Here is a 23,176-nt window from a genome sequence, read left to right as displayed (position 1 = left end):
CTTCAGTGTAATTTCCAGTCTCATTTCAAATTCCGCTTCTGAGCTTCCAGGTTTATTTACTGTTTTATTTCTGTCGCAGTTTAATTTCCGCCAGTCTCATGCTTTCTGCGATTTTAAATTTCTGCTGATATGATGTTTTACGCTGCTGTTTGAACATTTCATTTTCTCTGATGCACTTTAAATTTTCGTTTTTATTATTCTGCTGCAAATTTCTCCTTCTGTTTTACTGTTTTGAAATCTGAAATTACATTTTCTGCAAGCTGTTTGCTTTTCTGAACCAAAGTTTTCTGAACGTTTACCATTCAGTCATGTTTTCCAGTTTCATTTTCATTGCACTGTGTTGATTTTCGTTTTTACCATTTTGTGATTTTACTGTTTGCACGTTTTTTTTTACTGTTTCGGTTTTCACTGTTTTAATTTATTTTTACTGCAATTTATTTCTTTTGTCCACAACAACAAACTCAAAACCTCCCACTACTTGTTAGAGCTAAGACTGAACCATATTTGGTCCTTGAGAGACGACCTAGGAGTCACTTCCTAGCACTATACTGCATTCTTTTATGCACAACTTTTGGGTGTGAGTTGATTGTGTTTACACTTGTTCCCCATTGCTCCTCTATTTCTTTTGGTTTATAGCTTCTCATCCATATGTTATCCTCCCATGTCCTTGGCCCCATTACATCCATAAAAGACCTTTTGATTTGAACATGCGTATGTGCTTGAGTGTTGATATTAGAGGCTTGCCAAGTCTGTTGTTGCTTGCTTTTCTTGAGTGCATTGAGTTGAAATTGCTTACCGTAGACACTTGAGAGAAACACTGATAGTGCATCTGTGAGTTTTTGTTACTTTTGATTCACCTCTTGAGCTGATTGATCATTTTGCCATGTCTTGAATTGCTTGGATGATTTCATGAGTATTTGCTTTCTCTGATTGATTTTGTGTTGGATATTTGTTAGCAAATTGATGAAGATGAAGTTTTGATGATGTCCAATTCAAAGTCAAGAACAAACAAGACTCATGAAGAATGATCTTTGAAGACTTGTAATCTTTTGTAATAATTGTATGAACATAGGAAAATTAGTAGTTTTATGTATGCATTCAAAAGTGATGTAAAAATAAGCCATAAGCAAAATTCTGTGCAGTGCTAATCGATTAACAAGAGGTGCTAATCGATTAGCGTTAATCGATTAACAAGGGCTGTTAATCGATTGTTCCAGTGCGCCATGAAGAAGCCAAGCAGTGCAGTGCTAATCGATTAACAGAGGGTGTTAATCGATTAGCGTTAATCGATTAACAAGGGCTGTTAATCGATTAACAAGGTGAACGTTTGAAAAACTAGCCGTTTTTAGAGCCGTTGAAGTATCCGTTGGGTTGTTAATCGATTAACCACTGTAGCTAATCGATTAACACTGTCAGAAAGTCTAAAAGCGAAAATGGAGGAGCCTTTGGATGAGTCTATAAATAGACTCTCATTTTCTCTCAACTCCAACTCTTCCCTTGTGCTCAAGTACTCTGAACTCTTTTGAGAACTCTGTGAAATTGCTGAAGCTAAGGAAACTCTTGTCTGCAAAGTCCTGAAGTGGTACTGCGGTGACAGAGGAATAGCTTGATCATCCTTGGTGTGTCTGAGGAAGTGTCTGGAAGAGAATCATCCTTCGTGAAGCATTCGAAGGAGGTGATCATCCTTTGTGAAGATTCAAAGGAGGTGTAAGTTCATCTCTTGTGGTTTCAAGAGAGGTGGTAATTTCTAAATTGTTACAAATTGTTTTTCTGTGTGACTAATATTTGTAATAGTTTTGTGATAGTGAAAAAGGTTTATCTTGTTTGAGATAAGCGACTGGACGTAGGATCCTAGTGATCTGAACCAGGATAAAATACCTGTGTAATTTTTCTCTTTCCCTTACTCTGTTATTTAAGTTTAATTATCTGCTTAGTAAGAAATTAAGAGAAAAATATTAAAAAGGGATAATATTTGAAAATAACCAATTCACCCCCCCTCTTGGTTTGTTCCCACGCTAACCATTCCGCTGCAGCTGCTCTGACAATATTGTCTACTTCCTTTCTTGGTCCAGATTCCTTGAGAACTGTGTAATTTTGTTTCTGTCATTGTTAGTCTTTGTTTTTTTTTTGTGTTGAGTGTTGTGTCACTTCCCTGGATGTCCTCTAAACTATTCCTTGGTCTTGATTTTGCCCAGGAGTGCAAAAGACTAAGTGTGGTCTATTTTGATGAGTCGATATTTTCTTCACTTCACTTAGTTTATTGTACCGAATTTAATCAGGGAATTATGCTAAAATGTCCGGTATTTTTCCATTTTTACTAATTGTGCTTAAATTGACCAAAAATTCTTATTTTAATTAATTTGAATTATTTGAGCTAATTATTTTCATTATTAATTGTAGGAAAATTGTTGGATAATATTTGGGACATTTTGGAGGTCAAAAGAAAATGTGACATCAATTTTGTTTAAACTAAAACGTGAGAGGTGTGGATTTACTTTTTGGAGGTGCAACTGAAATTCTGGTCCAGCTTGGCAGCAGCTTGTCACGGAAGAGGGCCTGGTCCAGCAGTGTTCTCCACATTAGAAGAAGAGCTGGCGCGGATGGAAAGCACGTCATCGTCCAGCAATCCACACGGCCCACAAGGGGGAGCGTCCAGCAGATGGCACGCACGGCCTGGTTTGGATTCACGCTTCCAGCAGCTTGGGAGACAGCGCACGTCCAGCACACTCCACACGCACGTCCAGCAGAGTGGATAGCAGCGTCCAGCTGGGGCAGCAACGGACGTCCACGCTGGGTTCACACAGAGACGGCCCATGGGGAGCGTCCAGCAAGCACAGAAGGCACCACGCGTCCATCTTTTGAGCAGCAGCAAGCCCAGCAGATAGAATACGCACGTCCAGTAAGGATGAAGTGCTACGTCTGCACATGTGACGCACGCGGGCAGCAGCTTTTGAGAGAAGTGGCCAGCAGCTTGGAGAAGAACGCACGTCCAGGAGCAATACGCACGTCCAGTAAGGATGAAGTGCTACGTCCGCACATGTGACGCACGCGGCCATCAGCTTGGAGAAGAACGCACGTCCAGGAGCAATACGCACGTCCAGTAAGGATGAAGTGCTACGTCCGCACATGTGACGCACGCGGCCAGCAGCTTGGAGAAGAACGCACGTCTAGGAGCAATACGCACGTCCAGCAGCCTTCACGGTCCAGCATCCAAGCAGCAGGGATGAGAAGCTTCTCTTCCTTTCTTCCAATAAAGAAGCGGTGATTATGTTGAGTGAAGGAACACGCGGACAACATCAACACGAACTTGGTCCAACATCAAGGCCCACCACGGCCCAAGGCAGGAGAAGACCTTCAAGCTTGAAGGGGTGCACACGTAAAGCAGCAGCAACACGCAAGAAGCAGGCCCAACAGTTTGGAGGGCTTCATGAGGGTTTAAAAAAGACAAAGGAGTGAAAAGAAAGGGGGTCCTGGAAGGAGGTGTCTCGGCCTGGAGCTGCATCCAGCCGCCACTTTCTGAGTTTTGATTTTTAGGGTTTTGGCTTTGAACATGTTACTACCATGGACGGATAACCGACCGGAATACCCAGCACGCCTGGACAACCGACCGGAATACATTCTCAACAGTCCGCCGATCGGTCTCGACAGCTTCCGATCGGTCTCAACAGCTTCCGCGGTCGGTCTCGACAGCTTTCGATCGGTCTCGACAGCTTCCGCTGATAAAAACCCATTCTGACTTGATCGTCGAAGGTTTTATTGCAGGTCCACCCCCCATTACACTGATACCGGTAGCAGGAGGAGGAGCACAGAGGCGAGGGAAGGAGCACAGAACACAGGAGAAGGAGTGTTTCAGGATGGAGGCGGCCGGAATCTTCCTTGGTCCGATTCCGCAGAAACATTTTGGCGCCGTCTGTGGGGAGGAGTGGCATCCCCATGAAACCACATAAAATCAAACACGTGCTCAGTCTCAACATGGTTACTTCGGATCAGTACCAGGTTTTGCACTAAGAACAAAAAGTTCAATAATAAATTTGATGTCTTTTGTTTTGAGAATTTCCAGGAATATCCAGATATATGGACATTGAACTTGAGTCTACCTTCGGAAAGGCTCATCATATAGATGCCGTCGGTTGAAGTTTAGAAAAAGATGAGTGGAAAATCCTTAAGATTCTAAACTTTCTCATTAAAATTTTATTATTTTACCACTTATTCTAGTTCTACGATAATCACATGGATCTTTAAAAATGTGATATATGATAATGTTGTCAATAATTTTAACTGTTACGTTAACTTCCAGTGGAGGTTACATTACATTATTTTGGCTTTGGCTTGCTTCTTTCTTTTACTCCATTATTTAGGAAAGGACAAATGAATATCTACAGCTGTAAGGGGGCGTCAGGCTCCCCTTTGGATAAATAATTTCATCAAAAAAGCCTCATGAAAAAGAGGGGTCCAGAAATAGAGAGAGGAAATGCTGACACTGGTGGCACCTCCGATATATTCATTGCCAGTTCATGGCTGGATGAAGGCGTTCAAATTTAGAGCTGCATCAACCGGGCTACTATTCTCACAATTTGAACTTATAAAAATCTGAAGTGCTGGAGATATTGAAATTCTCCAGGAACCTGTTTACAGCAGTTTCGGCAGGGACTGTGTAGCAGGCGACTTCGCAGGCCAGGGGCGGAAGGGTGTCTCAACATATTCTCGGCCGCTCGGCCTCAATGGATTCTTGGCCGCTCGGCCTCAATTTCTTCTCGGCCGCTCGGACTCAATCCGCTCGGATTCAACCCGCTCGGCCTCAAATTGTTCTCGGCCGCTCGGACACAACATATTCTCGGCCGCTCGGCCTCAATGGATTCTTGGCCGCTCGGCCTCAATTTCTTCTCGGCCGCTCGGACTCAATCTGCTCGGATTCAACCCGCTCGGCCTCAATTTGTTCTCGTCCGCTCGGCCTCAATTTATTCTCGGCCGCTCGGACTAAAGCTATTCTCTGCCGCTCGCCGCTCGGCCTCAATGGATTCTTGGCCGCTCGGTAATTCAATGGCATTTTATACGGACAGTGACCCTATCATGTGTAGAGCTTTCTCATTATCACTTAAGGAAGAGGCATTGGAATGGTATAATACTCTTCCTCCCAACACAGTGGATTGCTTCGCTACTGTGGAAGACCTCTTTAGGAGACAATATGCATCCAATCAGAAACAGGAGGTAACGCCTGTGGATTTAATAAATACCAAACAAGAGAAAGGAGAAACTCTGAAGGCTTTTATGAAGAGATATACGGAAACCACGCGACGAGTTAAAGAGGTTGATCAATCTTTTATTATTAATAATCTGCCTTCTTGTATGAGACCAGGATACTTTGCGGAAAAACTATACGCACGACCGCCAAAAACGATGGAGGAACTCCAAGAGCGAACGACCGAGTTCATCCGTATGGAGGAAATGCTTTTGTCACAAAAGAAACGAAAGCAAGAGGGTGATGCAAGTGGAAGTGGAAAGGACGGCAAACGACCGTTCGGGAGTAACGATAAGAATAGAGAGTTACACAGGCCATCCAAGTTTCACCGTTATACAACACTCAATGCACCTAGGGCAAAAGTTCTTGAAGAAGCCTTTAGAGCGGAACTTATCACACCTTTGAGGAAACCATCCCCAAGAGATGCAGATGAAAGGAGAAGTTGTCGGTACCATCAAAACCATGGACATAATACAGAAGAGTGCATTACATTAAAAAACGAAATAGAGAATCTCATCCGGGCGGGACATTTACAAAGATATATAAAAGGAGCAAGATACGATCTCCCTAAGGATGGACATTCGAGAAGGAGCCTCGAGCGGGCGAGCAGGAAAGACGAACGGAGACAAGGCTATAGTCACAGTCCCAACCGTAGTCGGGAACAACCGCTTCGTGGAGTGATCAACTGAAGAGAAGCGCCCACAATTTTACTATTATCATGTTTAAGCTCGGTCTCAATTGATTCATGCTTTTGTTATTAACTTATGCTTTTATTATGAAATAAATTAAGTCCAATTTAGGCCGACCTATCGATCCCGAAGAAGCTAAAGTATATTTAATGAAGGTTTCAGTTAGAAGATGAAGACCGACGGTAAATCCCGCTCGGATAAGAGGTAATTTCCTCTATAAATATTTGAAGACCGACGGTAAATCCCGCTCGGATAAGAGGTAAATTCCTCTATAAATATTTGAAGACCGACGGTAAATCCCGCTCGGATAAGAGGTAAATTCCTCTATAAATATATGAAGATCGACGGTAAATCCTGCTCGGATAAGAGGTAAATTCCACTATAAATATTTGAAGACCGACAGTAAATCCTGCTCGGATAAGAGGTAAAACTCATCTCAATATATGAAGACCGAATGGCAATCCCGCTCGGGCAATGTATTCACAGCCGTTCGGCCTCAACACATTATTGGCCCGCTCGGCCTCATCATCATATTGGCCGCTCGGCCTCAACCTATTCTATGGCCGCTCGGCCTCAGTGTATTATTGGCCGCTCGGCCTCAACATATTATCGGCCCGCTCGGCCTCAGCATGAATAAACTCAGGTAAAATATACTACTGATTGATATAACATTACAAACCCAACGCAAATATCATAATTTTGCTAGGGCTTGGGGGGCTTATGTTACTACCCTGGACGGACGACCGACCGGAAGTGGGCACGCCATATATCCGATCGGAGGACTTAGTACAGTCTTAATAATCAGACGCTCGGTCTCGACAAAGCCTTCCGCTCGGCCTCGACAAAGCCTTCCCTCGGTCTCGACAAAGCTTCCGCGGTCGGTCATGACAGCAATTCAAGCAGGTGTAATGCGCAAATGAGTAACTAACAAATAATTGAAGGAGACAGTGGAGGGACCCCTTGCTTACCTAAATGGGCAGCAAATCCCTTGTTTAGGCAGCAAATATGAGGGGTGGGTCCCTTGCTTGACAATTGAGAAACGATTATGAAATCTCCTCTAAAAATCATATAAATAAAGGATCCAAGGATCAGGTCCACCCCCTATTACACTGATACCACCAGCAGAAGGAGACAAAGGAAGGAGTCCGGAACATTGGAAAAGGAGTGTTTCAGGACGGAGGCGGCAGGAGTCTTTCCCGGTCCGACTCCGCAGAAACATTTTATTTTATTTTTTGCTTAGAAAAATGTAGCGCATTAAATTTGAGAAGGGTGGTGTCACGGCTGGGCTGGAGAGAAAGCACAGGTGCTGATTCATTTTCATGGAGAAATGAAGTGGTGTTGTCACGGGTCCAGAGTTTTGGATGGTGGAAGAAACACACGTGTGCTTAGGGAGAAGGGCTCCTGCTGCCATGTCCACGTGAGATGAGCTCCAAGGGTCTTGTTTCAGATTATTTTAAATGCTTGATCTTATACTTAATTTGGTTACAATTTTCATATTGAATACATTCATGAATGTTTGCTAACTTTTAAATCATTTTGTGCTTACTCACCATTTCTTTCAATGCTCATTGTCACACGGAAGTTAATTCTCACTCCTTTAAATTAGTTAAAGTTTTTGCATTGAATGTTTTATGTCTACTGCCGCTTTCCACACCTTGCGCATTTAATTTCATTTCTCATGCTTGTCACTTTCAATGTTACGTTTTCTGATTTAGCAATTTCAATTTAAGTGAGTCACGCAAGTTTTCTTTGATTTAGTTGTAATGTTAGCTTCACTCACCAACCATTTTAATTCTTCGTTTCTTTCCGTGTTCACATTCGCATTTTAATTTAGTTCACTTGCATTCTAAAAAAAATCTTCACAAACCCCCCCACAATGTGTTTGATCTGAGACTGAACTAAATTTGGTCCTTGAGAGATGATCTAGGAGTCACTTCCTAGCTTATATTGCATTAATTTTGCAATCAACTTTTGTGTGAGGTGCGACCCTCTCAACAGTATGCGACTCTCAGATAATTTGCCTACAAAAAGAACTTGAGCTCCGGAATTTTCAAAGATACACGTTACTTGATTTGGATCCTAAGAGAATACAAGAGAAAAAGAGACATAACATCTGATCAAAGGAGCGCTACGTTGTTCTTTCGGTAGTCATGCGAAATCGTTTACAATGTATTGATATTTGGTTTTCTGTTGGACAAACACAACGAGAGCTCGAAATTTTTTAAGATACACACAGTGGCGAATTTTCTGTTATATTTTTTTTTATAATACTTCATGTAAATGTGATTTTTCCCATTTCATTTTCTTCCTCTAGTTGACGTTTATTACTTTTTAATTTGAAAGTAAAAAAAAATTGTCCTTTCCTTTATCTAGCATGGATATTCAACTGATGGTGAGCTTAAACTGGGAAATTTTGAAATTTGAGGAACTATTACATGTCTGAATTTGAAAATGGATTGGCAAAATAGATTAGATTAAATAATTTAGAGAGATTACTAGAGTAATTTTCTTGTCACTGAAGTCATGAGTTAAGCTACCGTGTTCCACGTGACAACTAGATTTTCCGATAGAGTAACGTAACTCAGAAGAAAAAGATATACTAGTTGTAGAAGAATTCTAACTATGTTTTGTTAAAATTTGATTGATTTGTTGGATTAATTTATATAACATTTAAAACACATTTTCTTAGAATTTGATTGATTTGCTGAACTGATTTAGAGTATTTAAAACACTTTAATCTTCCATCATCACCACGTAGTGTAATTTTAAAAATCAATACACGTAGTGTAATTTTAAGTTATATAAACACGTGCTTCCCTCTTCATTGCGATAGTAGTGTATAACTCCAGTGTTCGGAATCCCCTCATATTTGCATTCTTCGAAATTGAGATATAGTAGAGAAAAACATCCACAATAATCATCAGAGTTATCCTATAAAAAAACTGGCCAATTTAACGCCATTCATTCCATTAAAAAAAGTCAATATATTTTTTTTTAAGGATGAAAAATGGAGGTGCATCCCGAAATGTGTGCCCAGGTCCAATTCTTCTTCTATTTTTTATTTATTTTGTGTTATTTGCACAAAATGGGCTTAAGCCCGAATGGAAGGGGTGCAATTGAAATATTGGGATGACACTTGCTGGTCCAGGCCCAATACCTCTTTTATCCTCTTCAATCAGAAACCACTAGAAACCACTAAGGTCTTCTTTCTCATCCAGAAACATGAAACAAATGGGAACGAGAGCTACTTCTTCACCACCCACGGTGACCACCATCTTCGACCAGCCCGCCGCACATCCCCGTGGCCGACCGAGAAAGTCGCCGGCGTCATCACCCATGCTGGGAGCACCACCGCACCCTCCATGCGTTCGTGAGGCAAGCTCGGACACCGCGAAGCCGCCGCTCGAACCTCCATCGTCGGAGCAGTTTTGGCCTCCGTCTTCACTCCCTTCTCTTCACGCGAGATAAACCTTCTCATTCTGGAACAATGCCGGCCGTTCACCGTCGAGAGTTATAGATGCCACCAAGCTAGGGTCGCTGCCCTCCGTCGAGCTCGTCGCCGGCCATGGAATCGAGCCTCCTCCTTCCTCTACTCCTTGCGCGCGAGGGGGACACTTTCCTTCGTGAATCGCCTCCCAGGCGAGCTCGGCCACCGCGCCGGCCAGGGTTCACTTCTTCATCGTCCACGACAGCTCCACGGCTAGCGTCACCGCACACCCCTTGGCCTCCTAAAAGCCACCGTCAGTGGTGTCGCCCGCGCCAGAAACGGTGTTGGCAATGTCGCCGACGATACCGCCGACGATTGCCTCTCTTTCTCCTTCGATGTACGGTTAAAGCTTCAATGTACTCTTCAGTATTCCAGTTTTTTGATTCCTTCCTTCTTTTTGAATTGTTGGATTCTTTGTGATTATTGGCAAAAGTGAAGGATGAATCGTGATAGCTAGTGAGAGTCTGATGGTTGGGGGTTTTTGACAGTTGAAAGATGAAGTTGAAGTTGGGTATGAAAAGGAAGTTTTGGAGTGAATATGGTGGTGTTGGCCGTGAGTGATGAGGAAGAGATGGGATGAAGATTATAGGTGTTGGAGACGGTGTATGGAGCTGAAAGTAATGGATGAAGGGTTGAAGGCAATGGAGTTGGGAGTGAAAAGGAAGTGGTTTGTTGAGGTTACGGGTGTTGGCCGTGAGGTATTGGAGGGTGAGGATAGGTTGAAGATGAATCCTGGAGGTGGTATCAGGATGAGGATATCGATCTGATCGTGAGCTGTGGAGAAGAGATAGATGTTAGCCGTTCAGTCCTGTCCCCCCAAGACGAAGTGCACTCCTTAAATTGGCAGAAGACTCAAAATTGTCGGCAAGCCTCATTGGATGAAACTGTCGGTAGCTTTGATTGGGGGACCATTGGAATAATTTGGTAGACATAATTGGAGGGTTGGTGAAGTGGGAATCATTAGTTTGGAGGGTTGGTGAAGTGGGAATCATTAGTGGAAGATAGTGGGAATCATTTCTGGGCCCTAAACAAAGGGGAGCGATCAAGGCGAGAGGGGATAATGAACAGGACGAGCGGTAATAAGTGAGGAGTGTCAGGACGAACGGTAGAAGAGGGAGAATGATTAGGACGAGCGGCAGACATTGGGAACGATCAGGACGAGCGGCATACATGGGCGAACGATCAGGACGAGCGGTAAGAAGTGATGAGGGTCAGGATGAACGATAGAATGACGAACGACCATTTTAAAACAAATTACTGTTTGGGCGAACGCTCAATGAAGACCGAATTCACTAAGAATAAACATCATGACCGAACGTTCACTAAGAATAAACATCATGACCGAACGTTCACTAAGAATAAACATCATGACCGATATGTATCTGTGTTTAACTTAATCCTACTATTAAACTTATCGTAGTAATTTATTTCCTTTGTTATTAGCTTTGACAGCATCATAAAAAATAGTTCATTAAAAATTCTACAAAATAACGCAAACAAATGCTCAGACTTTCAAACTTTTATATGAGGTGAGACATCTAATACCATCATTTAAAAGTGGAAAATAATTATGTTTATAACTTCCATAAAAACGTATGAATACATTGTTATTAGCAGTAGTATAAGTAAATAAAAATAGACTAAAGTTGGTAATATATACCATACATCACTTAAGACAAATAGATTACTATACCATTGCTACGACTGTCGCGGTCATACAAATTTGATACAAAAATTTATGCAGTATAATTACTAGGAAGTGACTCCTAGGTCGTCTCTCAAGGACCAATTTATGTGGTTCAGTCTTAGATTTTAACACGAAGGGGGGGGGGGGGTTGTTTTTGTAATTTTTGGTTTGACACAGAAAAATTAAATTGGAAAGGCAGTAAAAATAACAGACTGTAAAAACAAGATTAAAATAGTAAGACGGTAAATAAATTGCATGAAACAGTAAATGTATAGAAAATGGTAAATTTAGAAAATGGTAAAACTTAACGATGCATAAAACAATAGACGGTAAAATAAGAGACAGTAAAATAAAGAGACGGTAAAAATAAAATGCTTAAATGAAAATGACAAAGATTCATGTAATGATTCAACACTTCAAATAAAATTCCAGAAACTAGACCTGAAAAAGATAAATTGCAAAACAAATACACTTCTGAAAGAAATTAAATTGTGCAATTGGAAATAAGCAATGAACTGAAAATGGAAACAAAACCTCCCCTACGGGGAGGAAGAAAAATCAAAGCCAGCACATAAATTGCTTCCTAATTCCTACTCCTAAACTCTAATGCCTTTCTCCTTTGCTGCCCATTCCATTTTATAGCCAGAATTCTGAACGTGAATTGCTGGCCTCCCAAACCCGTGAGTTTCCAGTAAAAACCGTGACCTTCTTTTGATTCAATGTGGTCCCCTCCAAAATGCTGTTGCCCAAGCTGCTTGATTGTGCAGGCCGTGATTGTGGCTTCTTCATCCACCTCCATATTTGTTGCCAACTTCTCTGCAGATGGGGAACCCTTTCTCACTTCCATGTTGTCCATCACGTGCACATCCATTCTCTGAACATTCCAGTCATCACCACCTTTTTGCTGCTGGTCTGCTTCCGTGAAGACCACTGCTACTGGCTGGACAATGCATCTACATGTATGTGGCTCTTCATTTCTTGCTGACAATCCTTCATGCTGGACTTTGGTTATCACGCTTCCAGCTCTGGAACGCTACCTACGTGATGCTGCTGTTGGACGAGCCAAGTGTGGCTGCTGCACGTTCTCTATTGTGAAGGCTACAGCTGCTGGACAAAGATCTCTTCTTTACTGGGTGCATGAATGAAGCGCTACTGCACCTTGGCTGACCGTGAGCTTCTCAAAGCTTCATTGCTGGTCCGTAAATCTCCAAGAGAATTCTCCCGTGACAGTTACAGCCCATAATTCAGCATATCTTACATTTGAATATAATATGAAATGTGACTTTGGTCGTGTGGTTCTGGTCTCTCCTTCAATGGTGGTGGCCCTTCCTTCTTTTATGTTGTCTCCCACTAAGAGAAATAAGCCTCCCATATTGCCAAATTGGTTTACATGTGAAAATGAGTCACCAAGGCCACCCAATAAATTAGCATATGTTTCTCCCAACAAAAGTAAATGGCAGTGGCTTTCCATTGGATAACCATGTGTAGTATTTCTTCCTTCAAAATCATGGACCCATATTTATTTGGACAGCCGTGTGCTTCTTAACAAGTGTGGCCCCTCCATTATGTTTCATCAATTGGCAAAGAATGAATAGGCTTTTAGCATGAATTGGCCGTGTGATTTTTGGTTGCAGTAATGGCACTACAAAATCAACACCTCATTACAAAATATAATCTAAGGTAAAACTTTGCAAAATAGAATTTCCAATGGGTCCTAGGCCGTGTGGTGTATATGTGGGTTCCAAGTTTTGCTTCTAAATGATCAATTCCAGCCATCACAATTGCTAAACAATAAGCAAACAATGCAAATATATTAGAGCACTCAAACAGTAATCACTAGACTGACATAGGATAGTAAAATAAATACTGGGAACAGCACACAATGAATTTGAACAAAGTAAAAACTATACGTGAAAATAGACATCCAGACGAAACTATGAAAAAAAATTGCATGCAAAACGGATAAGAATTGAACTCAAACGAAGACACACAAGTTGACACAACATTCACGCAGCACTAGTAATCGTTTACAGCACTCCTGTAAACGATTACCCGAGAGGAATTGCAAATTTGTACAGAAAGTCCAACACAGGTACTCAGTCAGGTGAACACAGGTCACCATTGGCAAAAAAACTGACTTTTAGGCACTTCTGCCCCTGTAAACAATTACCCGAGAGGAATTGGGAATTTGTACAGAAAGTCTAAATGTCCAAAAATATTTTCCAAAATTTTTCATGCACTCAATAATGTAAATAATTCGTTTCAGATAATTCAAATTAATTAAAATAAGAATTTCTGATCGGATTAGGCTCAATTCAGTAAAATGGGAAAATACTGGACAATTAAGCACAATTCCCTGATTAATTCTAGCACAATAAACTAAATGAAGTGAATAAAATAATGATTCATCAACCATATAAATGTACAAAATACAATATAGCAACCATGTAAAAGCATTTTAAATTTAAAATAATGTTAGAATCTTGAGTTTACAATATATCCTGTAAATAATATTTTCTCGGTTTAATGTCTCGGTAGGTCCCTATTTTCGGCATGAATTTCAAATAGGTCCCTTTTCTTTTCGGCGTCTCAATTGGGTTCTTTTTTGTGTAAAATTGGAGCAATTAGGGGTCTGCCGTCAAATTAGACAAACGGCCGTTTAAGTTTGCCTACGTGTTATTAAAAATGATTTTGAATTAATTTTTGTATTAAAAAATGGATTTGTTCTTCAAGGGCAAAAAAGGCAAACTGGGGCAAACCCTTTTCTTCTTTTCTTCTTCGATTGGAAGCGCGATTCTTCTTTTCTTCTTCGATTGGAAGCGCGGAGGGGAAATCCCTTCCGAATGAAGAACTTACAAGAGGTCACGATGCTATTCGCTATCAGGACCGCCGGCGACGACGCCGGTCACCACCAGGGCTTCTCCCAGCGCCCCGCTTCACTTCGGGCAAAGCACTCCTGCACCAGCCTTCACAACCGTCGCGACCCCTCGAGATCTCCAGTCAGGCGACCGTTGCGCGACCACGCTCCATCAAGCTAGGACAGCCACCGGCGATGACGGTCACCATAGGAGGAAGATTTACCAGCGTTAACGCGACCTTCTCCTTCTTCGCTCTTCTCCGACAACCTAACTTCACCGTGCTTCTCACTGTTCCTGTTTTTTGACTGTTGGAGACATGAAGAGAAACTCAAAATTTGTTTTGTTTGTGCCCGAGTGGTTCTTGATGGTTCCTGGTGAATATAGGTGAGTAGTGTGAGAAGTGTATGATAGATGATGAAGGCGTTGAGGTGGTTACGGATGAGAGGAGTCAAAGGTTGGAGTTTGTATGGTTGCAGTAGGCAGAGACTGGGAAAAAAATCTCTACATAATTGAGCTCAACCGTAATTGCAAACTAACTTTTAAGTGCCTTACTTGAGCTGGCATAATTCAAGAATAAACGAAGCAAACAAACAGAGGGCCAGTGAGAATGTGAACAGAACTTAGACATTCTATTCCAACAACAATGCCACTTAGTGGTAACCAATGCTTGACCAAAAACGACAATATTAAAGGTTGTATTGAAGTTGAGCAGTTAGAGTGTTGATTCCAGATTTGTTGGGAAAAGAAGGAAAACCAAGGGTTTGCACCTAGCGTCACACAGTACTGCAGCGTGGATGACCGAACGGTATGAGTAACATGTGCGACTGGAGAACGAACGTCCCTAGACGAACGCTACGAACACACAGTACTGCAGCGTGGATGACCGAACGGTATGAGTAACATGTGCGACTGGAGAACGAACGTCCCTAGACGAACGCTACGAACACACAGTACTGCAGCGTGGATGACCGAACGGTATGAGTAACATGTGCGACTGGAGAACGAACATCCCTAGACGAACGCTACGAACACACAGTACTGCAGCGTGGATGACCGAACGGTATGAGTAACATGTGCGACTGGAGAACGAACGTCCCTAGCCGAACGCTGAAGGAGATGAACAGAGAAAGAGAGAGTAAAAAGCACAGAAACAATATTATTCACTCTGATTTCTTCAAAGTCACATTTACAAGAACAGAGGTTTAGAATTTATACAATGAGAAGGCAACTGGACAGTTAATTATAAACTGTCCTCTCTGAAACAATCATTACAAAACTCTAACACAAAGCTGCCACAGTCCTTTCTTATTTAGGTAATTTCCTAATCTAAACCGAACAAATCTAACCCAGAACTACATAAATCAAGGTAAATCAACAAAAACATAGAAAGCCCTTTGAGAGAAGTATAAGAATGATCCAGTTAAAGGGAAATGAAGCCATACAAGGTATCTTAGCCTCTGTAAAGAGAACATGACGATTAACCCTAGGATCAAATTTTCGAAACTCAAGCTTCTCTGTGAACTGTCTCGGCTTTCTCTTTTCATAGAAAAATCCAGTGCCGGCAGCAGACACTAGTTTCACAAACATCTGAGCCTTTTTCTTCTTGTCACCCATTCTTTACTCTTGAAAGTGATATCACTATCTATCACAAACGCAAGATCTGTAATGGAGGTGTTGTGAGACGCAAATCTGTGTGGTAGATGTTCGATTCGTCACGCTGCTGCAGGTGCGTAAGGCTGCTCCTTCCACTGTTTGTCGTGGCTAACGCCGGTGAGGTGCGATTGGAGGTTATCAGAGGAATGGCAAAGAGAAGATGATATGAAGAGGATTATATGAAAAGGGTTTGCCCCAGTTTTCCTTTTTTGCCCTTGAAGAACAAATCCATTTTTTAATACAAAAATTAATTCAAAATCATTTTTAATAACACGTAGGCAAACTTAAACGGCCGTTTGTCTAATTTGACGGCAGACCCCTAATTGCTCCAATTTTACACAAAAAAGAACCCAATTGAGACGCCGAAAAGAAAAGGGACCTATTTGAAATTCATGCCAAAAATAGGGACCTACCGAGACATTAAACCTATTTTCTCCAAGCACTAAACATTCAATGACTTGAGACACATGATGACCAAAGACTCGTGTTTAGAAAGTCCACACGAGAGACAGATCAAACATGTGCAAGTTCAAACTTCTGAGAAAACTGATGGGTCATAAGAAAGATGGAAAGAAGGGTACAAGCAAGAGGAAAGGGAAATTGGCACTCGAATAAAGGAAAGAGAGTGAAGATAGTTCCGAGTTCTCAAGTAGAGGAGGAGGAGGAAATGGTAAAAGTCAAGGAAAGACAGTTTTAATAAGAAAAAAAAATACACTGTTACAACTGTGTCGGGCCATTTTGCTTCTGAGTGTTGGCATGCAAAAGGGAAATAGACCAAAAACAAATGTGGCTCGAGATTCTGATTAGGATCCAGTATTGTTGGCGGTGACTGATCTCCCTATTTTGGTATTTTAATACTGGTTGTTAAAACTATATGACTGAGTAAAGAGAGGTGCTGAATGAATTTGACGTTAGCAAAATAATTAAGATTAGAATTGCATACATTAGCACTCTGTTAGCAGAAGGAATGGAAAATACTGTGATTAAGAGAAAGGATGGGAAGGCAGCACATATACAAATGATAAACTGATTCTTTAGACCCACTTGCAAAGAATACGACTTCTTAAGTCCACATAAAAGCAGCTGAATTATGTTGTCTGAGTGTCTGAATTTGTAAAACTGAGAAATGAAATACGAATTGTTTCCTTTTGAGAACTTAGATTAAGGGAGAGTATTCTTGTCACGTCCCATTTATTTTCCTGATGAGTCACCACTCTGCTCCCATAAATGCACCGTGCCACGTGTTCTGAGCATTTAAAATCAACCCTCAGAGCCCTGCATGCACGCCACTTGTCAAAGTGGAAGTTTCTGAAGTGAATGGTGGGGTGCAGGTGTCAACCAGAGAGACGTTCGTTCGTCTGGAAGTGGGATTTGATCAAAAGTAAAATTTTTGGAAAAGCTCCCACTCTCTACGCGCACCTTCTCCCCTTCCAAATCTCAGATTTTCACTTCTCCTCCTTCTCACTAGAACCCCCATCTTCTCTCTACCTTAACTCACTTTCTTCTTCTCCGATCAACAATCAGGCACCGTGGAAGTAGTCCCGGCGTTATAAGCTTCAAGTTGAACCGAACGTTTCTGGATTCTGAACGGGTAAGTACCTCGTCCTTAACTGTTCGTCCTTATCAGCGTTTATGCATAACTCTGAACCAAATCTTGGTTTTCTGTAAATTTAGCTAGAGGAGTTTTGGGTTGAGCGTTAAGGGTAGAGGAGAATTTCTGAAAACTGATTTTTCTGTCCGAAGAGCGTACGCACACTTCTAATCCGGGTAAGGGAAGCTTATTAGATTTAATTCTTATGATTTTACTGTACTGCATGTGCGTTATGTGTTGTTTGAAGTATGATTTATGATATTGGATGTTTGGCATATGAGTATGATCCTGAATTGATGTATGGAAATGATGAAATGTTTTATGGGTTGATTAAACTGAAATATGAGCTGTATGATGAGATGAATGCATGAAAGTATATACTGAGAAAATGTATTTGATATAAATGAAACTTTGAATATAAATTCTCATATGATATGGAACGTTCGTTATCGAAACGGTCTTTGATCGTTCGGTATTCGCAGTAAATTCTTTGAAATAGTCGAACCCTTTCATTTGGAAAGGATTGTATTTGAGGACGAACGCCCTCTTGTAAATATCTTTACGTTTGAGCGTTCGGCCAAACGTAGATATCCTGAGTGTTGTGTGAGGATTTGAGAAGCTTGAGAATACCCATTCAGACACTTAGTCATATTGTCAAAAACATAACTTCACCATTTCTACTTATATAAAAATCCTAATTCTATGATTTGGAATCAGCAAATGGTCTCGACCCATAGACGTACGTCCCAAAGCGTACATGATAAGTAGCGCTCGGTCTTATACCGAACGCTCGTCCTAAAAGTGAAAATGATAAGTAGCGCTCGGTCCTATACCGAACGCTCGTTTTTTCCGTAATTAGCAACGAGCTGTAATAGCGTTCGTCCTGAATTCCCATAAGCGTTCGTCCATAAATTTAAATAGCGTTCGTCCAATAGATCTAGTAACGTTCGTCCAAGACTTCAGTGACGTTTGTTCAAAACTTCATTAAATGCCTATTTTCGCGCTCGGTCATTGACGGGCGGTTGGTCTCCTAAATTACCTCGTGTCCGGTTTATTTATCTAAACCAGTTTGGGACGTATCTATCCATTGGATTCGTTCCAGAGTTATTGAACTTAAATTATTCTAAGTATTTTCCAGATCGTACTAGATTCAGTTCATCTAACTGAGTCAAGTTAATATGAAGTCCGTCTAATAACCTGTATTGGTTTTATTCCACTCGTGAACGAACCTTCTTGGTATTATATTAACGTTCGTCCTCTATTACAAAGAGGACTGGACGTTCGTCCTTTTATGAAAGTGGAACTAAGAATGAAAATGTGAATAAGAGGAAAGATTAAGATGTGCGAATGGTGTAAGAGATGAAATTATGATTGTTGAATTTGAACGAGCGTTCCAGGGAGGAACGACTCTTGAATGGAAATTGGGATTTGTAAAGTATGAATGTGGCAAGCTTAGCTGGCGGGTCATCCTGATATTCCGTGAGTGCCCGTTCTCAAGTAGAGAGGGGTATGTCATGTGTGGGAATGGCAGGAGGTCTTAGTCCATAACTGTAACTTGGACAGAACGGACTAACCTCAGGTGGCTGCTGACGAGTATTGCAGCTATCCCACCTGGGTGCACGGACGTCGTAGCTACACAGAATCTCGTAGAAGTAGAAGTGAAGGCCGAACTGTAGCGCGTTCGGTTTTTAGTTAGTGTATTTAGGATAGCGGGCCGCTTGTGAGCGAACGCCCTTTTGCTTGATGTAAATACTTGGACGTTCGGTATTTTATTTTGTAAACCGTTCGTCTTCATTGTTTTGTAAACACTCGTAACTTATGTATATGTGTAAGGCCGTTCAGCCATTTGCGAATTTAACCCCTCTTATTTTAGGACTGTTTTGTCACATTAATACATGTGATTATTCTAAGTATATAGTTGATGACTGTATAATTTTGGGATGTTACAATTCTGGTTAACACAAGCGTGTGGTAATTAACAGCTTTGTTCTGTTCTGTTTCTGCAGTAACTACTTTCCATTACAAATATTTACACAGACCCTTGGTCAGACTGTACATTCAAATATTTTTCCTACTGCCTTAGTTTTGAGTTGAAGGTGTTCGATATTGGTCCACTTATGCCTCTTTCTTTAATTTCTCTAGTATATGTATACATGCGAGAACATAGCTAAGTGGAGAAAGGAAATAAGGGACAAAAAAAATGTGAAAAAGAAAACTGTAAGAAGAGTAGTGCAGAAAGAACATCTGTCTACAAGAATTCAGAAATATAAAGGTAAAGGAAGTTGCAAAGGGTTCCTGAGTGTGTAGGGAGAGTGTCTAGTTTTAGTCTAAAAATTGACGTATACTAGACGCATTCAGAAAACCTAACCATCAGTTCGCAAATTAATCGAATTCTCGTGCTCACCGTACCTAAGAAAGTGAATTCATCCAAAACAAATGCACAGATAAAAAGTTTCATTTGAGATTTAAACAAGAAATATAAGATAAAATGTTTAAAGAGTAGCGAATATGAGGCTTGAAGAAAACAGAGAAAGCATGAAAACGACGACGCAGTACCGAGTGAGTGGCTAGGCAGAGGGAGGCGGAGGAGCAGCGGAAGCAGAAGAAGCGTCAGCAGGAATAACGAGAGTCCAATCCGGAGGAAGAGGAGACATAGGATCGTACACAGTTGGCTTGCGGTTTATATCCCATGGCTGCATCTTCCGTGGCCGAGTCTTCATGTGATGCGTAGTCACTTTCTTCTGCGGCCGAGACGAACACACTATCGTCAATCCTCCGTCACTTCTCTTTCCAATTCCCAGTGCTTGTGGTGGCGCCATCACCACTCCACACCCAAACATGCTTGACAACGACGACATCCTTCTCTCTTCTCGCTTTTCTCTTTTCTCTTCTATTGTTTCTCAAACACTCATCTCTTACCGGTTTATCCCTCTCAGATATTTTTCCAAAACTTCCCAATTTACCCTTCGAATTTTGGTTCGGAGGTACAAGGCCCAAAGGTTATTTGCTTTTTCCCTCTTCGACAGTTTCCTCCTCCATCCATTAAATTTTTCCTTACACGACATTATTCTGGAAAGTTTTGAAGAGTGTAAAAAGAAAATTGACAGGGTACAGAAAGAAACATCCTCCCTCTTCACGAACTTTACTGGGCCTGGTCTTTTCTTTCTATACCTTTTGGGCTTCCCCTTTTGCAGACACCTTTGCTGAAATTAATCCATGATTCGATAACAATACAGAAGCATGAACCATCTAATCTCTAAATTTATAATGATGAATTAAATTTGTTTTTTACACTGATAGACAAGAAAAATTATTTCCAAAATGTTAATTAATATTAATGTGGTCTCTCTGAAATTAATTTAATCATTTCTTATTGAACGCTCTTGGCCGAACGACCTTACGTAGAGTTGCCAAATGTGAACTGTACAAGATTCAAGGGAGAGGAGGCTGCTAGTTCTTGTTTCATACTTGTACTTTTCGATGAAAACGACACATTTCGGAATAGACAATTTCTGAAACCACCACTTAACTAACTATGCAAGTACTTGGTCAAACAACTGCTTTAATTTACACAAGTCGTGTAAATTATGTTTATTTTCAAGAATTTATCTTCTATAAAATTGGAATCTCATTTGGAAGAAAATAAAAAAATCAACATGCTCATTGTCACGTCTCATTTAATGCACTGTTGAGTCACCTGGTTACTCTCATAAATGCACCCACGTCAAACGCTCAGTGCCATTAAAACCCACTCACAAACTCGGATCACGTCTGTCAAGTGTCAAAATAGAACATTCTGATTTCGGTAGTGGAAGATAGGTGTCCGTATGTGAGAGTGTGTCTGTTTGACCTTGGGAAGAAAACTGATTTTTCCTGAAAAACCTTCTTCCCACTCTCTGCATGCACTCATCTTCTCCAAAAACCCTGATCTTTCAAATTCTCCTTCTTCTCTCTAGAACATCTCCATCTTCTCTCTACCATAACTCACCACTCTCTTCTCCGATTCATCTTCAGAAACCGTAGGAGCATTCTCTGAGTTGTGAGCTTCAATCTGAACCGAATAGATCCAGGTTCTGAAATCGGTAAGTCTCTCGACTCTGGACGCTCGTTTCTGAGTTACATGCAAACCAAGATTCGGCTGCATGCAAGGGTATAAGCTAAATTCTTCTACGTTTCTTTTGGTTAGATTTAGTGAAGAACTTAAGAAAATCGTTGAGGGTAGAAAGCCATAATTGAACGAGACAAAGTCCTACTTTTAGACGTGCACCACTATCCAGGTAAGGGGTGTAAGGACCTCATTTTTAAGTGGTAGGGACACCCACTCCTTGGCCATGACACTATTCTGTTCCCTTTTAAAAAAAAATATCAAAACAATTTGGTCGCCTCTTCCTTCCGGACGTGAAATTCCATCTTCTACACACTTGGTCCACTCACTTTGCAAAAAGGAATTGAAAGCAAATTAAATTGGAAGCTATCTACTACTCCATCTAGTCTACAATTTTCAAAGGAATAAAGAAATGCAATCAAGGGGTCACGGGCCAACTCTTCTTCACATGAAAAGAAACACTCTTTATGGCTCCACCCACCTTTGATTTCTATCTAAAATTGATTACCTCTTCTCCACATGGCAGCTGCACTCTTGCATAAATAATTTCATTTTGTCTCCTAGCTAAAGAAAAGATGTGCTTCCTTCTACTATAAACCGACGCACTTCTTCAGCAAAAAGGGGTGGCTGGACCATTCACTTAAACACCTTGCTATTCTCCACCAAAATTCATTTTCTACTCTTCACAACCGTAATAACCCTTCTTTTCAATATAGTAAACTAAATTCTTCTCCTCCTATCCGTGTGCTTACCTCCAACAAAGCGAATTGGCGTGTGTGGTGTCTTCTCCATCTAACAAAGACGGCTGTTTCTGTTGAATCGGACCGAGGAAAACTCCTGCCGCCTCCGTCCTGAAACACTCCTCCTCCTGCGCACGGTGCTCCTTCTCTCGCCTCCTCCGCCGTCAGTATCAGTGTAATGGGGGGTGGACCTGCAATAAACACTCCGACGATCAAGTCAGAATGGGTTTTTATCAGTGTATCATTATATCAGAAAAGATGCCATACCTTCTCCTTTTACCCCTTATTTATATGATTTTAGAGAATATTCCCTAATCATTCCTTTATGCCAAGTCCACTGTGAAGGTAATGATGGGGTTTAATAATGGCTGGCGCACTAAAGGTGGAGAGACCCACCACTCACAACTGCTACCCCTTTAGGTGAATGGGAAACCCCTCCACTTTCTCCTTCAATTATTTGCTAATTACTCATTCATTGTGCATTTACACCTACTTGTTTGTCGAGCGCGGAAGACCGACCACGGAGAACTATATGTCGAGACCGACCGCGGAAGCTATGTCGAGACCGACCGCGGAAGCTATGTCGAGACCGACCGCGGAAGCTTTGTCGAGACTGACCGCGGAAGACCGACCGCGGAAGCTGTCGAGACCGATCGGCTGATGGGGATGAAGACCGAACTGACTGCTTTGTCAGGACCGATCGTCTGATTGTCGAGACTGATCGGCGGATTGTTAAGACCGTATTCCGGTCGGTTATCCAGGCGTGCGGGGTATTCCGGTCGGTTATCCGCCCTTGGTAGTAACATAAGCCCCCCAAGCCCTAGCAAAATTATGATATTGCGTTGGGTTTGAAATGTTATATCAATCGGTAGTAGATTTTACCTGAGTTTATATTCACGCTAGCATGCGTTCTTTATCACCCGAGCGGTTTTGCGCTAATAGTTACAAAAGAGCTTGCTTGAGCTTGCTTTGCCTCATGATTTAGGTCTTAGGAGCTCTCTCGAAGGGTGCCCTAAGACCAAGGTGAGAGCTCACGAAGAGACTGCCTCACCCGCTTGGTTTAGGTCTTAGGAGCTCTCTAGAAGCGTGCCCTAAGACCAAGGTGGGAGTTCACGAAAGAAATCTGC

At 41.5% G+C, this 23,176-nt stretch overlaps 3 protein-coding genes across 3 annotated transcripts; 1 reads left to right on the top strand and 2 right to left on the bottom strand.

The window, feature by feature from the left end:
* Positions 1-5,040: 5,040 nt before the first annotated feature.
* Positions 5,041-5,928, top strand: LOC108318961 (uncharacterized). Its single transcript, XM_017549959.2, has one exon. It carries the CDS (start codon positions 5,041-5,043, stop codon positions 5,926-5,928), a length of 888 nt encoding a protein of 295 aa, XP_017405448.1.
* A 9,373-nt stretch (positions 5,929-15,301) lies between these two features.
* LOC108318962 (uncharacterized) lies at positions 15,302-15,842 on the bottom strand. The gene is made up of 2 exons (XM_017549960.2): positions 15,403-15,842; positions 15,302-15,312 (listed from the first exon to the last, which is right to left on the bottom strand). Exons 1-2 carry the CDS (start codon positions 15,572-15,574, stop codon positions 15,302-15,304), a joined length of 183 nt encoding a protein of 60 aa, XP_017405449.1. The 5' UTR covers positions 15,575-15,842.
* A 3,929-nt stretch (positions 15,843-19,771) lies between these two features.
* Positions 19,772-20,062, bottom strand: LOC128193508 (50S ribosomal protein 6, chloroplastic-like). The gene has a single exon (XM_052867115.1). It carries the CDS (start codon positions 20,060-20,062, stop codon positions 19,772-19,774), a length of 291 nt encoding a protein of 96 aa, XP_052723075.1.
* Between the last annotated feature and the right edge of the window lie 3,114 nt (positions 20,063-23,176).

The sequence above is a fragment of the Vigna angularis genome, chromosome 8 (assembly GCF_016808095.1).
Source record: "Vigna angularis cultivar LongXiaoDou No.4 chromosome 8, ASM1680809v1, whole genome shotgun sequence".
NCBI classification, from domain to species: Eukaryota; Viridiplantae; Streptophyta; class Magnoliopsida; order Fabales; family Fabaceae; genus Vigna; species Vigna angularis.
This window is presented reverse-complemented; position numbering and strand designations above follow the sequence as displayed.

Excerpts from the sequence above, each read along its gene's own strand:
- LOC108318961 (XM_017549959.2), top strand. The coding sequence starts at position 5,041 with ATGGCATTTTATACGGACAGTGACCCTATCATGTGTAGAGCTTTCTCA.
- LOC108318962 (XM_017549960.2), bottom strand. The coding sequence starts at position 15,574 with ATGGGTGACAAGAAGAAAAAGGCTCAGATGTTTGTGAAACTAGTGTCT.
- LOC128193508 (XM_052867115.1), bottom strand. The coding sequence starts at position 20,062 with ATGTCGTCGTTGTCAAGCATGTTTGGGTGTGGAGTGGTGATGGCGCCA.